This window comes from Mastigoproctus giganteus, chromosome 6, assembly GCF_048544385.1.
Source record: "Mastigoproctus giganteus isolate SK-2022 chromosome 6, ASM4854438v1, whole genome shotgun sequence".
NCBI classification, from domain to species: Eukaryota; Metazoa; Arthropoda; class Arachnida; order Uropygi; family Thelyphonidae; genus Mastigoproctus; species Mastigoproctus giganteus.
The window spans coordinates 52,907,490-52,924,144 of record NC_143580.1 but is presented as its reverse complement, the minus strand read 5'-3'; the positions used below and the strand labels follow the sequence as shown (position 1 = coordinate 52,924,144).

The 16,655-nt window shown below is 36.4% G+C and overlaps 1 protein-coding gene across 1 annotated transcript in view; it reads left to right on the top strand.

Annotated features, from left to right (window-relative positions):
* PCID2 (PCI domain-containing protein 2) overlaps nt 1-16,655 on the top strand; it is a 138,400-nt gene that overhangs the window by 57,263 nt on the left and 64,482 nt on the right. The window contains exons 7-9 of the mRNA XM_090375136.1: nt 1,848-1,951; nt 9,165-9,240; nt 13,019-13,113. Of these exons, the coding sequence (XP_090231262.1) occupies nt 1,848-1,951; nt 9,165-9,240; nt 13,019-13,113 (275 nt within the window). The remainder of the gene's footprint in view (nt 1-1,847; nt 1,952-9,164; nt 9,241-13,018; nt 13,114-16,655) is intronic.

Here is a 16,655-nt window from a genome sequence, read left to right as displayed (position 1 = left end):
AGTGACCACCCACAAAATGCAGTTAGTATCTGGAAAGTTAAAATCTCCCAATATAAGACATTGTGATTTGCTGGCCTACTCTATTTCTCTGTATAGTTGTTTGTTATACTCATTATAGTTATTAGGCCTAGGACACATACCTACTCTCATTTTTGTTTTCGAAGTGCTTATGTCACACGAAGCTGACTCAGCATTGCACTGGCCACCCACGTCAACTGGATGCACTGCCTAGATTTTATATGCTTCTTAGCTAAGAGCATACCCCCCCCCCCAACACACACACACACACACACACACCCGTTGTGATGTCTGGCCTCTTTCTATACACAAATCTCTCCATATTCAAATTCTGCATCCCTTATGTCTGAGTGACACCCTGTCTGATACCTTTAAATGTCTGCATTTGATGACATAATCAGTACTTCAAATTCATAAAATTTATTTACAAATGCATCTAGCATTACTGTACATTTTTACTATGTTAAGGTTACTCTTCGTAACCTTAACACAGCCCATGTATTTGCTTTTTCTATGAGGAAAATGCTAATACATCCCTGACAACTTGCTTTCCAGGCGTCTGCATGTTCCAGTAGAAGCAGTCCAAAGGTCATTTTACACCTCTGGCTATGACTGGCTGCTATTACTCTGTGCCCCCACCTCAAGCTAACATTTCTGTGATCTTGCTAACATTGCTTCAATAGCATCATTAACTGTTTTTATGCCCCTTCTATTTAAGTATATCCAATCGTTGTAAAAAAAAAAAAAGTCTCTCCTGTTAACAAGCACAGACCACTCCAAAAAAAAATTCTCCCCATGAGCCTTGCTGTCTCCCCAGTGCCAATTTGATTGACAAGGCACTCATCATGTACTCACTCCTATCATGTCTGGGCAGAATTGCTGACACTTTCAAATGTAATCTTAACTTGCAACTTTTTCACAGCATTGTTCTATACTTGTTAAGTAAGTCTTCTGATCTCTTACCCTTGATATCATTAGTGCCCACTTGTACAATAATATCACCTTTTGTGCCCTTAAAAGATACTATCTGCTCTACAACATCATCAACCTTTGTCCCTAGAAAATATATATTGGTCTATTCCACCATCCTTTTTGCAGAATATACTTCCCTAACAATAGAGTCACCAACAATAACAGAGTCACTACCTCTTATGGGATTGGAGCATTCTGTCTTAGGAATTGCCATTGTGTTGCTTGATGCACAAGTGTATGTTCTGGCATTGATGTGGGTTTCTGAGAGCTTGATAGGCCTCCATTTTAATTCATTTGTGGGCATCCACTCTTTTCTTCAAGCTCTCATAAAGATCTCTCAGAACACTAAGTCTATACTTAATTTCTTTACATGAAACACAAAAAGACATCCCCCCACCTTGTCTGTATCATGTCCTGTTCCAGACAGGTCCACAAATGTGGAATAAGTAGCAGAGTAAGGTCACGATTCTTTTGAGAACTGTGCCTTCTGTACTCTCCTTATGTACAGCACTCCTGCTACTTTGGCAACTTTGCTTTACTGTCTAGTCTTTGGCATGATTTCCATTTAAAATTTAATTTGAGAATACTGTGCTCTAGTAATAGGTACCTAAATGCAATAATTACTCTATTCATAGTTATGCAGCAACAATATGTATTACACTAGCAGGTTTACATTATATAGTTCATGCTATACAGTTACGTTCATAATGTTAGAAAGTAGTTATAAAGCCTTATTAGATAATAAAATTTCTCAGCTAAAAACACGTTTATAAAAATTAGTGTGATACTTTCATACATTTTAGTTTTTAACAGTCTTTGAAAGATCAGCAGTCAGTTTTATATTTAATATCTTGTAGGCAGATAAACAGCTTCTGAAAAAGGCCAAAGAGAAACCTGGGGAAACTTTAGAAAAGGCAGCTGAGTTGCTCATGAGCTGTTTTCGAGTTTGTGCTAGTGATAAGTAAGTATTTTAGTATGGTGTTGCTGTGTTTATAACTAAGAATGTTACCTATAAGTATATATCAGTTTTTCAAAAATTGTTACTCTCTTATTTCTGGAAGAAAAAGTTTTCCCAGAGGTAACAGGTCAGGGAAATATTGTCAGAGTAGCTAGATTTAAATAGAGGTAAAAAAAAACTGCAGCAATTATCAACCCACTGCAGGATGGAAGCCTCCTCAACAATTCATGCTGAGAGAAATGGCCATAATCTGCCATGCTGGTCTAGTGTGGGTTGGCAGATTGACTGTATTTAGCAGTCAGGGACTTGAACCCGTCTACTCAAAGAGCATGTGCTACTGCACTTCCATTCCTGACCACTGGGCTACGGAGGCCTTGAATAGAGGATTGATGACAAATTAACTTTTCAGGAGTTTATTGAGCACGTGTAGGCTGTCATGACAATAAATTTTCTGTCACTGGCTGTCACTATGGAGTGAATTTTTAAAAAATAGTGAAAATCCAAACTTTTGTATAGACACTTAAATATTAATCTGTTCTTATTTTGACTTAATTGTCTTAGTACATTAAAGTGAAATTATTGCCAAAAATCAAATCAGAATTTAAAAATTCATAAAAAAAGTAAAGAAATTGTAAAAAACTTGTGGTTGTAATTTTTTGATGCAGTAATATTATCTTATACTTATTTATTTATTATGTGATTTGGTGTTATCACTTCTGTTGATTTTTAAAATTATTTTTGTGGTTCCATCTTTTAAAACTGTGTCTGTTATTAGTTGGGAACAGATAAGCAATGGCATCATGCACTGAAGATTTCAAGACAATTTTTATGTTGGTGGAAGCATTATTTGAAACAACCTTGAAAAACATAAATGTATGTATATATTCAGAGCTCACAAAAAAAATGTAAATTTATCTACATACACCGAAGAAGGGTTAAAGTTAGTATTAATAGTGGCAAATGATGCAAGAAAGCAAACTTATGCAGCATCAGCCAAAAAAAAACACGTCACCTGTACATCCTTTCTAATAGTCATTTAGTTCTTCTTTGAATAGGCACCTCTGTAGCCAGGTGGGAAGGAGCAGTAGTGTGTAGCACACGCTTCTTGATTAGACCAGGGTTCGAGCCCGTCACCACCAAATATGGAGGATGCGGAAAGGTCAGGGAATGACCACCACATATCCCGGAGCAATATGGCCTTAGTTGCTAATGCTCCTAAAAACCAAATAACTAACTAACTATCTTCCTTGAATTTATTCAGACCATCCATTTCCACAACAACAACAAATGGAAGTTAATTCCAACAATCAACTATCCATTGGCTGAAGGAAAACTTCTGCACTTCTATTCTGCAACCATCTTTCCCCATTTGAATTTATGCCCCATCATAGGATCCTTCTTCTGAGCAAGGAAAAATCCCATCAACATTGAGTTTTCTCAAGCCATTCAAAACTCTAAACACTTCAATAAGATCACCCACCTCATGGGTGACTAGTTTCCACACGTGCAATTTGCAAAACTGAACCTTTCTTCATAAGAGGGGTCCTTTGTTCCCCTCACCAATCTCATTACCCTTTTCTGTATCCGTTTCAGCAGCTCTATATCCTTTCTAAAATGAGGCCTCCAGACCTGTATGCAATACTCAAGATGTGGCCTCACCATTGCCTTATACAATGGGATAATCACCTCCTTATCCCTGCTAGCAGAATTCCTGTATATCATTGACAAAATCCCATGAACTGTCCTGGCAGCCTGTCTTCACTCCTCAGAGAACTTCATATCAGCCTGCACAATTATCCCCAGATCATTTTCATTTTCCACTATCCTGAGTGTGAGCATAGTATCACACAGTTGATGTGTTCCTCTGGGATTACTGCTACCCATATGCAGTACCTTGTATTTTTCAATGTTAAATTTCTAGTTGCTATTTCTGAGCCCATCTGCCTAATTTTTCTAGATCTTGTTTGCAGCAGCATACCTTGATTGCTGTCATTAACCACCCTGCAAACCTTTCTGCCACCTGCACACTTGGACATTAAGCCTGATATACCCTCATTAGTATCATTAATAAATACAGAAAACAACAATGTGCCCAGCACTTAATCTTGTGAGACTCCACTAATAACATTAGTGGAGTCTCACAAAGGAGTCTCTCATTAGTGGTTACAAAGGAACTGGATGCAAAAAATAATTTTGATATATACTTGGATTTCAGGAAAGCTTTTGACACTGTTGCACTTGGAAGACTACTGTACAAATTGGAGCAGTATGGTATTAAGGGTAAGTTGCTACAATGGATAAAAGGATGGTTGAGTGGGAGAAGACAGAGAGTGGTAATCAATGAACGCTGCTCTTCGTGGGCTAATGTTATTAGTCCACGAAGAGCAGCGTGGACTAATAACATTAGTCCATGTTATTAGTGGAGTCCCCCAGGGTTCGGTGTTGTTTCTATATTTATCAGTGATATTGATGAAGGTATGTCAGGCTTAATGTCGAAGTTTGCAGATGATACAAAGGTTGGCGGGGTTGTTAATGACAGTGCACTACTGCAACAGGATCTAGAACATTTGGCCAGATGGGCTGAGAAGTTTAACATTGACAAATGCAAAGTACTGCATATGGGTAGAAGTAACCCCAGAGAAACGTACCAACTGTGTGGTACTACATTTAGGGTGGTAGAAGATGAAAAAGATTTGGGAGTAATTGTGCAGTCAGATATGAAATTTTCTGAGCAGTGCAGACAAGCTGCCAGAGTAGCTCATGGTGTTTTGTCAATGATATACAGGAATTTTGCTAGTAGGGAAAAGGAGGTGATTTGTTCCTTTGTATAAGGCAATGGTCAGGCCACACCTTGAGTACTGAGTACTAAATTTAGGTCTGGAGGCCTCTTTTTAGGAAGGGTGTAGAGTTGCTTGAGTGAGTACAAAGAAGGGCAACAAGATTGGTGAGGGAAACAAGAGGGTTGTGTTATGAAGGAAAACTTAAGTTCTGCAAATTGCAGTACCTGGAGACTAGGCACCTGCAAGGTGATCTGATTGATGTGTATAAGGCCTTGAATGGGTTCAGCAGGCTCAATTCTGATGGGGTTCTTCCTCTTGCTCAGATTATGAACATGAGGGGGCATAAATTCAAGTTGAGGAAGACAGTTATAGAATAGATGTGCGGAAATTTGCCTTTAGCCAGCGGGTGGTTGATTGCTGGAACAAACTTCCATCTGTCACGGAAGTTGATAGCTTAAGTAAATTCAAGGAGGAACTGGACAAACGTTTAGAGGGAATGGATGTGTGGATTCCCCCCCCCCCCCAGCTGATGCTACATAAGCTTGCTTTCTTGCTTCACATGTCTCGATCTACTACTACCACTACTACTACATTAGTACATGAAGAGCAATGCCCATTAGAACCACTCTCTGTCTTCTTCCACTCAACTATCCCTTTATCCATAGCAGTAACTTTCTCTTAATGCCACACTGCTCCAATTTCTACAACATTCTTTTATGTGCAACAGTCTCAAAAGATTTCCTGAATTAACTTAACACACTCAAAAATTCCATTGGTAAAAAAATGGGGAAAATCACTCAGCTTGTTCTGAATTTTGACCAGTGGCTCAAGGAATAAAATTTAAATGTCTAAAGAAAACTAAAAGCCTTTACATGTGATATATGCTGGATATTCCCATGAGCTATTGCCATAATTTTCCAGCCTTGAATATGTACTTTCTGTTTGTGGGATTGGTTGTATGGCCATCTTCAAATTTTTGATTTTAGATGCTCTAATATTTACTAATTTGTTTCAATAATTTCCACATTCACCACCAACATTAATAAAATTCTTTATTAATGTAGGCCTTCAGCATCAAATCTAAAATTTGATCTGGTAATGGCAAATAAGATGTTTTGAACTGATTGATGGATAGGTACTTCCAGGCCAGTGAACACATGGTTATGGCAGAGTCCTGTGTGGGTGCATATAATCAACAGTTGTCACATTCAGTTAAGTTTGGTAAATGATAATTGACCTATGATGGATTAAATGTGAAAACTGAGTAATGCAAGTAGCACACACACACACACACACACACACACACACACACACACACACACACACACACACACACACACACACACACACACACACACACACACACACACACACACACACAATAATATCTTGTTAACTGTAATGTAAATAAGCAAATAAGTGAATGGTAAAGCTGCAGACTGGAAGGTCTGTATAATAAGTAGGCTCAATTTTGAAAAATCTAGCACACAGCTGTCATCAAAGGGGGGGGATTGCACTGCATTGATTAAAACTTAATGCCATTCTTTAAAAAAGAACATAAGTTCCTTAATACTACATTTTGACAGTAGCTCCAAATTTCAGTGAGCTCAAAGCTCAAACGATTTTTACCTAGATATATGCCCCTTGTCACTCACTGTATATGGGTAGCTATTGCACATCCCATTATACATTATTAAAATAATGTTTGTAAAATAATAAGAGGAGTTTACCTCAATGTAGTACGTAGAACACTTCCATATGATACACTCCAGAAATTAAAACGAAAAAATAGAAAACTTACATTAGAGTAAAAAACAAATAATTAAAAACCAATTTAAATCAATTTAACACAATTAAAAATCAATTTAATGCAGTTAAAATGAATATAACGAAAATATTCAAAAACGATTTTCCTTCCTGAAGCTGACAACACTTTTCGACCGTATGTCGTGATCACAGGAATGAAAATTACCGAATAGGGTTGAACCTGAAACTTAAATAGCGATTATTTGTCTTCGCGCATGTGCGTAAAGATCCATGCACCGAAGATCAAATATGGCTGCCGAACATTAACAGAATTCTCGTGTAATTTAAAATTTCTACTGTTTCTGCAATTAATAGTCGAACCTTGGTAAGACGAGTCGCAATCACCGCAAAAAATGTTATATACCAGATCGTCTTACCAAGGTTCGATGCGGTTTTCTCTGAATATTTGTGTAAATCAACATGAAGCCTCAGTTCGTGCTTCTCGTTCAGCAGCGTCAGAATTAACCTTTCATGCCATTAACGAAAAGCATACTTTTTTATTTAATGAGGCCAAAATACTTAATGTTCAACGTAATTATACGCGACTATTAATTGCAGAAACAGTAGAAATTAAATTACACGAGAATTCTATTAATGTTCGGTGGTCATATTTGATCTCCGATGCGTGGACCTTTACGCGCATGCGTGAAAACTATTTAAGTTTAAGGTTCAGCCCTATTTGGTAATTTTCATTCCTGTGGTCACGACATACGGTCGAAAAGCATTGTCAGCTTCAGGAAGGAAAATCGTTTTTGAATATTTTCATTAGATTCTTTTTAATTTTTAATTGCATTAATTTGATTTTTAATTGTGTTAAATTGGTTTTTAATTATTTGTTTTTTACTCTAATGTAAGTTTTTGATTTTTTCATTTTAATTTCTGGAGTGTATCATACGGAAGTGTTCTACGTACTATATTGAGGTAAACTCTTCTTATTATTTTACAAACATTAATATCAACGTAGAACGTATTGAGTATTACAGCTGTGATTCATACTGTCTAATTATTAAAATAAAAAAATATTTGAATTATGATTCCAGCAAGAACCAGAAGGCACAAATATAAAATCTTAGAAAGTAACAGATGGCTAGGTCTCTTGAGGCTTACCGTTTGTAAGTTATTTGAATAAATTACTTCATGAGGTGACCAAGGCAGAGAGTTCAGCAAAGTTCAAGGTGGAATTGGGTGGTTACTTTTCTGATGAGGTAAAATCATAAGTGATTGAAAGGTTTTTCTTTTTTTTTTTAATTTATTTTTTGTTTGTGGCATTGCCATGCACATACCCCCTCTGACCATAATACAAAAGGAAACATGATCTATCTAACTACTACACGTTTCAGTTATTTGTTGTCCAGCTACAGTGTTTGTGGCACCAAGTGAAACACAGATGTCTAATGACAAGCAGTCATAAGGGGATGTTAAATCATCTGTCTGCTTTTATATCCCATCAGATGGAGAGTATATTGAGTAGTCCTGCTGCAAGATGCTCCGGACTGGATTCTCCCATGTTGTATCCTGTGGTCAGTTGTACTACTGTTCATCCACCATCAATTTTATATCACGAGCTTTATGCAATCTAATAGATTTGCTCCTTTTCTACCACTACTGGTTCACCAACTATATGTACTGTTTCAACTATAGGTATACCTTTTCACTGCCTTAGACCAACAATCACGACTCACTGAAAATCTGTAATATTGTAGCTTCCTCCATGCATATCACATGGAACATTAGCTGTACACATACCCACGAATAGACTGTTGATTGCATTCACCGCCCAAACTTTTATTCTTATGGTGCAGTCCATTTGCTTCTATTAGAGTCTGTTGTCTTGTGTCACTGTCTTTTCCGTGTGTGTTTGTGTGTATATACCTACAAGATATTGCTCTTTTATTTTATAAATCCCTTCCATTACCTATGACTGCTTTCACAACACAGCCTACTGTATGACTTCTAACTGCGACAGTACTTTCACTTAACTTATCCATTATATGCTATATTCATATATTTGGTTTACTTGTATTTCATGTTGCTTGCAAATTATTTTATAATCATATATTTAGATCTCTCTCCATATTCATTTCAGAATTTTTAAAGATTAATTTTTGTGCTCATTTCATGCAACCTGTGTTATCATTATCTTTCTCTATTTCTATATTGGCCTTTTCAGTAAGTTAAATATGTATCTAAAAATTTTTGTAGTACAGCATGACTAAACACCACTCTATTTCCTATTGCACAAGATCAAAATTTGGTGTGCTGTGCCATGCACCGAATAGCAACCTCACAGAGAACTAGTTAGGCACTAAATTCAAATGAATTGGTTTGGCACTAATCATCCAGAATTTAATTGAATATTCTTAGAAATGTCTGGTTTTTGGATAGGTTCCCTCTACAGTACAATTGTGCTTTAATATGCAAGTACTAATGAGCAACTTTCAAATGGATATTTTCAGTCTTTATATTTACTATTTTTAATTTATTTATAAATTAATTAATTTTATTCTTATTTAAATTTCAAAGGAAGAAGTAACTTAATATTTTCCTTTGAAATCCTAGATTTTCTTTCTTGTTCTTTTTTATTATGCATAAAAATTTTTATTATATAAATTTTGTGGTTTTCTTTATAGTCGCTCTTCTCAAGATGATTCAAAGAGATGGGGAACGCTTAATTTAGTGAACCAATTGTTTAAAATTTATTTCAAGGTATGCATATTTAATGGCTAAAATTGTTATAATAAGTTAATGCTGGATCTACTAACTTTATTATCATCTGGTTGATGGGGTCAGTTCATAAAGCTATCTGTGATAAGCAAGCTTTTAAAGCTTATGGAAAAAGTAGAGTTATAAAAATCAAGAGACTGATTTTCTACATAAGGATAGCTAATAAGTAATAAAAAGCCGAATGAAAGCAGTGAGTCAAAAGTTCCATTGTGTGTGTGTTTGGGGATATTACCCTCCATCCCTTCCTTAAATATGTCACACTGAGAGATATATTTTATTATATTATTATATATATTTGTATTTTTTCACTGTTATTTGTTTAATTAAATGCTTATGTGGTGAATTGAGTAAGGTATTGCATAGAAAGTACTACAAAGGTCACTCAAAGTTTTATCTATCTCAACAATAAAAAAAACATGGCCTAATTTTTTATGTGGCATATATTCTATCAAAAAAAAGATCTTCGACATCCCAAAAATTAGTGGTCATGATCTTCCAGGAGGAGGATTCAGTCCTGAATTTTTTGGGTGGTAAGAACTCATGGTGTTTCCATCACATGAACTCCTTTTTTGTTTCTGGATACAAATGATGAATTGAAGAGGTGTGAGTGTCCAAGGACACTCACACCTCTTCATAAACACTATCCAGCAAGAACCAACTCTTCACACACCTCTATCCAGCAAGAACTGCCTTTTGACATGCCCAAGTGCTGATGGAAGATGGCCAGTACTGATTCATCAGACATATTACATTCTCTGTTGGTCACAAATACAGAAAAGGATACTCTTACCTTAAATTACCATAAAAGACTTTAGTTCTGAAAATTTCAGCAGTGCTTTGAAACTAGGCACTTGCAAAAAGACCTAACTGCAGTATTTAAGGATTTAAATGGATTGAGTAAATGAGATGATGTCGTCTCTTTCTCAGAAACATACATAAGGGGATATAAATTTTAAAAAGGATGGCTGTGGGATAGATATGTGGAAATCTTCTTTCAGAAGAGAGTAATTCATTGTTGGAATAGACCTCCATCTGGTGTTATGGAAGTGGATAGTTTGAAATAAATTTAAGGAAGCATTAAAAAATTTATTAGATGGGATAGACAGATGAAGTGGGTAGTTTTCTCTTGCTGATGCTGTATATAAGCTTGCTTCCTTGCATCAATTGCACCTACTATTACTGTTACTTTAATACATCCAACCAGTTATGCCCAGTAAACAACAGCTTCTTTGCTACTAAAATGTGAACAGCAAAAACAGAATTCTGAGCTGTAAAAGTAATGAAGGAGTGGGCATATTACACATAGCAGAAATGTACTATAGTTGTAATATTTCTGTCTTGGCTACTAAGATGTCTTCTACTCTTGGTTTTACAAAGGTGTGAATGCACTGTAGAATATTGGGTTGAATATTACTTTTTAGGTAAATCTGATTAAAGTAATGATTTAATTAATGTAATCACCTGTGCGAATATCTACAATTTATTCCATTTATATATAACAGTTGAATTCACTCTACCCTGTTTCTGTTTAAACTAGATTATGAAGAGATGGTGAATTAATCCTAGCACACTAGAAGTAATTTATCAACTAGCACCCTTATTAATTCTCTAATGAGGGTACTAGTTGACCTGTGCAATGAAAAAAATGAAATTTATATATTGAAATATCTGCTGGAATTATGTTGATGTGAAATTTAATTTGCCTTCAGCATGTCCTTCAGTTTTGATCTGCATTATTGATTACTTTTTAATTGGAGACATATAGTCATAAAGAAATCAGATCTCTCCACGAGGTACAAAATTTGCTATGTGCCTTCTTCTGTATTCTTTCCTTGTAGGGCATTTTCCCCCCCAACACAGTGTCTGTGGGCACCATAGTACTCACCAAGCCTTTCTTGGGTGCCCACAGAAAGAAGTCTTGATGAATAACGAAGGGCATAATATGAGTAGAAAACATACATAAGATTATAAACTTGCAAGGTACATCAATGCTATTCACATGCCAAGGCATATCAGAGTGTTTGTTAGCAGTGGTTTACTTTCTGGTAGGATGCTAGTATCACATAATGTGCACTATGCAGCCAGTGAAGGGTATTGCTTACCAGTCTTTACTAGTAAGCTCGCAAAAACACAAGCATGACTATATGTAGAATATGGACTGTACTACCATATTGTGATTTTACAGGTTTCTTTTGAAATTTGTAGTTTATTACACCTGGAATTCTCTCTACTAATTGTGCACCCCCCCCCCCCAATTGATTGGTTAGTGTTTGCCACTCTCTCTCATAAACCCGTGGGTGTGATCGTGCCTTTTAATTTCCCCAAAATCATTGCCCTTAACTATCCACCAAGGCCACTTGTTTCTGTGATTAATGATTAACAAATTTCCTACAATCCAGTCTCTAAATCTTTGCCCTTAGTGTGAATTTATGCTTTCTGGTTTTAGCATTATTTAAAACCTTGAAAATTTCTCCTTAATTCATTTTACTACCCCTTCTCAAAGCCTTATGAACATCAGTTAAACATTAGACCCCTTTCACCTCCAGAGAGGTATGTAATTACCAAGCTCTCTATCCCTCATATTCAAAGTTTCTCCTCTCTCCTTATATAACCAGCTTCACCAGACATGGTGAGATTATTAGAATAAACTCATTCTGATTTAAATATTTTCAAAAACTTCAGTGTCTTTTCTTAGTTATGGTCTCCACACTTGGACACAGTATTATAAGTGCAGTATCACAATTGTCTTTTTATACTATTGCTACAAGGAATTATTTGATAAATCACTTACAGGACACTAGGAACTCCTCCTTATACACACAAGTGGCAAGGAGGAGGCCCTGGTGTATACTGCACACAGAACTTCACATTTGTCTGGATTATAACCCCAAACCCCTTTCTTTCTGTACTGTTTTTTATTTAATTCAGCTCTTCGAAATGCAAAATAATTTTATATTCAGTATTTCTTTAATTAATATCTATATGGCCTTGTATTGAATTCTTAATCAGTGCTTCTGTGGTTTACCATATCACTGAAGTTAAACCAGTTGGTTTGTCATTACCAGTTTAATTCTTTGGACCATTCTTATGGATTGGCACTTCATTGGTGCTTTTATAATCCAAGGTATGCACCTTTGAGTTGGATGAAGCCTCATAATCAGCTTTAATGGTATTGTGCGTTCTCTTGCTGCTTTCTTTAAAATTACTAAATTATGCATTCTGTTTCTTACTTGCTTCATGCTCAAAAGTTTTTCTATTAAACAGGCTTCTTATATCAGCATGGCTGATTTTCAGTTGCTCAGGTTTGCTGTAGGTAGATTCAGTAGATTTGGTGCTCTGATGTGCAAACTAATCATGTGACTTAAATTAACAGAAAGAAGATTTATTGTTGAAGACAAACTTAGTTGACCTTTATATTAACTGAATATAGAAATTGTACTTGCTGACAAATTTGAATACGTAACATTAAGATTAAAATAAAGACTTTAAGAGCAGTCTTAGCAATAGGATGGTATGATATATAAGAAATGAATATGCATCTGCAAAACCAGTAAATACAATTATGGTATGCTTTCTTATGGTACTTTGATTATAAATATTTTGTTGATATTATTTTGATTGCAAAGTGGAAAATAACAATGCAGTATATTATTAATGCACTTATATTGCTATTGTATTTTCTGTTATTGTGTATGGCACATTTGTACCTACAGTGACTCTTTAAAATGTTGTCTTTCATAATTTTTTATTTTTGTTGCAGATTAACAAACTTCACCTCTGTAAGCCACTTATACGAGCAATTGATAGTTCCAACCTTAAAGACCATTTTAAAGTTTCACAATTAGTGACATACAGGTTAGTAATTGGAATGATATGAAAAAATTTAATTTTTAATTCATTTTTAAAAAGTAAGCATTTAATTTCTTAATTTTATTCAGTATTATCATAGTTTGCTCCTCTTGTAATAAGTTGTTCATAATGCATACCATTATAAAATCTTCACATTGTGACAGTAAGTCACCATATGATATAATGATTATTCATCTTTTTCATCCTATTTGGAAGCAAATTTTATAAAATATAATAAAATAAAATAAAAGTGAGCTGAAAATAAGTAGACCAGTGGAATTGTTCCATTTCTTTCAGTTTTTATTAAATTTTAGTTCTCTTGTAATTAGCTAACTTTCAATTATTGATGAGATGCTACTTATCAAAATATGATGCTACCCAAATGTTCCTGAAATTTGAATGTTGCATGGGAACTACGTCTAGTATGGACTTGTGACGCTAGGTAACACTGCATGCATCCTTTGTGAATTAGTGTGTCACGTGGTGTCGGGCTGGATGGAGTCATTGAATATTTATGTGCAGTTCTTTGATGGTGTGTTTCGCATAGTTTGTGATTGTTGCAATGACTTATGTGAGAGAGCAACGTGCTTGATAGAGTCATTGAATATTTATGTGCAGTTCTTTGGCGGTGTGTTTCGCATAGTTTGCAATTGTCGTGATGCTGATGTGAGAGAGCAATGTGCTTGCATCAAATTTTGTTTCCTTCTTAACGATACAGCAGTAGAAACCCATAATAAGTTGAAACAAGCTTTTGGTGACAATGCTTTAGGCCAAACACAGACCTACTACTGGTTTAACCATTTTAAAAATGGTCGAATGTCAGTTGATGACAACGATTGCTCTAGGCGTCCATCATTGAGCACCGCCCCTGAATATGTTGAAAAATATCTATGAAGACCGCAGATGGACTGGACTGTCCACGACATTTGTCGCATTGTAAGACTATCGTACAGCATACAGCATGTGTCAGTGGATTTTGTCAGACAAATTGAACATGAGAAGGATTGCGGCCAAGTTCATGCCACAGTTACTGAATGAAGACCAAAAGCAGCATTGCATGAAAGTTAGCAGAGATCTTTAAGAACAGGCCAGGAGTGATCAAAACTTCTTTTCTACAGTTCTCACTGGTTGTTATTGTTATTTGGTTTTTTTTAGGAGCATTAGCAATTAAGGCCATATTGCTTCGGGAATATGCAGTGGTCATTCCCTGACCTTTCCGCATCCTCTGTATTTGGTGGTGACAGGCCTGAACCCCGGTCTAATCAAGAAGCATGTGCTACACACTGCTGCTCCTTCCCACCTGGCTATGGAGACGCCTTTCTCACTGGTGATGAGAGTTGGTTATTAGGCCCCTGCAACTTCTTCCTCTTCTCAAGAATGAAAATCAAGCTGAAGGGTCGAAGATTTGGCAGTGTAGAGGATATCCAAACCGAATCGCAGGCGGTGTTGAACACTAAGATGAAGAAGGACTTTCAGGGCACATTCAAACCATGGGAGAAGTGATGGGATCGGTATTTACGCTCTCAAGGGGACTACTTTGAAGGTGATGGTGGCGAATAAGACCCAGGGTGTCTAATTTATTTTATAAATACATTTCAGGAACTTTTGGGTAGCACCTCATATAGTACGATCACAATAATCTGAACCATGTTATGGTTTAAAATTTTTAATTATTTTTAATTTTTATTATTAGTCCTTGTATCCCCCCTTTGGGGGGATACAAGGACTAATAGATTAACAGTAGCCACTGGCAGAAGTGAAAGTGATTCTTACACTGCTTCTATTGGAATGAGCGGCAGCCTGGAAAACAAGATGCAGGGTATTTCAGAGACTGCTGGGAGTCATTGCAGTACAAGTAAACACATGGGTTGTGTTAGGGTAGCTAAGAATAGGAACAGGTGCATGTATACTTGCATGTACGCCAATGCTAGGAGTTTGGTAAATAAATTTGATGAATTTGAGGTATAGCTCAAAACATCAATGGCAGATATTGTTGGGATATCAGAGACGTGGTGTCACACAGACATAAGGGAGGCAGAACTGGAATTTGGGGAGTACAATGTGTACAGAAACGATAGACAGGATAGGATGGGAGGAGGGGTTATGCTATTAGTTAAGAAACACATAAAATCCAAGGAAGTGAAGCCAGTCGACATCGCTGGACAGTGCAGTGGCGAGTCAGTTTGGTGTGACATAAGCATTGGGAGATCAAAATTGAGAGTAGGAGTGTGTTATAGGCCTGATGACTCTGATGAGTATAATAAGAAACTGTACAGGGAAATAGAATGGGCCAGTAAATCAGAGAGTCTTATAATGGGGGATTTTAATTTCCCAGATATTGACTGGAATTTGTGGGTTGGTCACTCACACACTAGAAAGGCTTTTGTAAATTTATTGGATGATTGTTTTCTACATCAGCATGTTCGGGAGGCAACTGGAGGGAGTAATACTCTTGATCTGATTAACAGTAGTGATTCTTCATGCGTTAAGAATCTGCAGATAAAGGAACCACTAGGTGGCAGTGATCACAGTATGCTGAAGTGGAATTTACTGAAAGAGTAACTACCATCAGGGGTAAAGGGAAAGGTTTTTGCTTTCGTAAAGGCAACTGCGGTGGTCTGAGACAGTATTTAAATTCTGTACAGTGGGCAACTGCTGATATTACCAACAGCAAATTCAAAACAGGAAGCATTCAGAGAATTTTCTTGGAAGCTACTAGGCTTTACATACCAACTAAGAAATATTGTTCAAGGTTTAGGCCTAAATGGATGTAGTAGTAGTGGTGGCATGTGATGCAAGAAAACAAGTGTATGAGTTTATGCAGCATCAGCCAAAAAAAAAAATCACACCATTCCTTCAAAATGCCTGTCCAGTTCCTCCTTAAATTTATTTAACCTATCAACTTCCACAACGACAGATGGAAGTTTGTTCCAGCAATTAACCACTCGCTGGCTAAAGGCAATCCATGTCAGATGAACTAATGAGACATATAGCAGAGAAGAAAAATGCATGGGATACATATAAATTAATGTGTGACATGGAAGCCTGTGATAGATATAAGCTAGTCTGTAACCAAGTCACAAAGGAGATTAGGCAGGCAAAGGCAGATTATTAGAAATCCTTGGCAAAGGATACAAAGAAAAACAACAAAGAGTTCTTTACCTATGTAAACTCTAGAAGGAAAGGGATGAATCAGATTAGTCCACTGGATATTGATGGTTCAACTGTTGATGATCCTGCTCAGATGGCTAGCAAACTAAATAAGTATTTTGCATATACATTCACCCATGAGGAGTTATTCAGGGAGGGGAATGCCAGAAGTGAGTTAAACTGTGGCAGTGAGCTAGATGATTTTGTAATAACTGAGAGGAAAATGGAGGAGAAATTGTTGAAGATAAACATAAAAAAAGGCACCCAGGGTGGACGGGATCTATCCAGCTATATTAAAGGAGGCAGCAAAGGAAGTAAGCCATATTTATGAGAGCTTCTTTGGAGATTCAGGGGAGCTACCCATGGACTGGAGATGTGCAAATGTGACCCCAATTCAC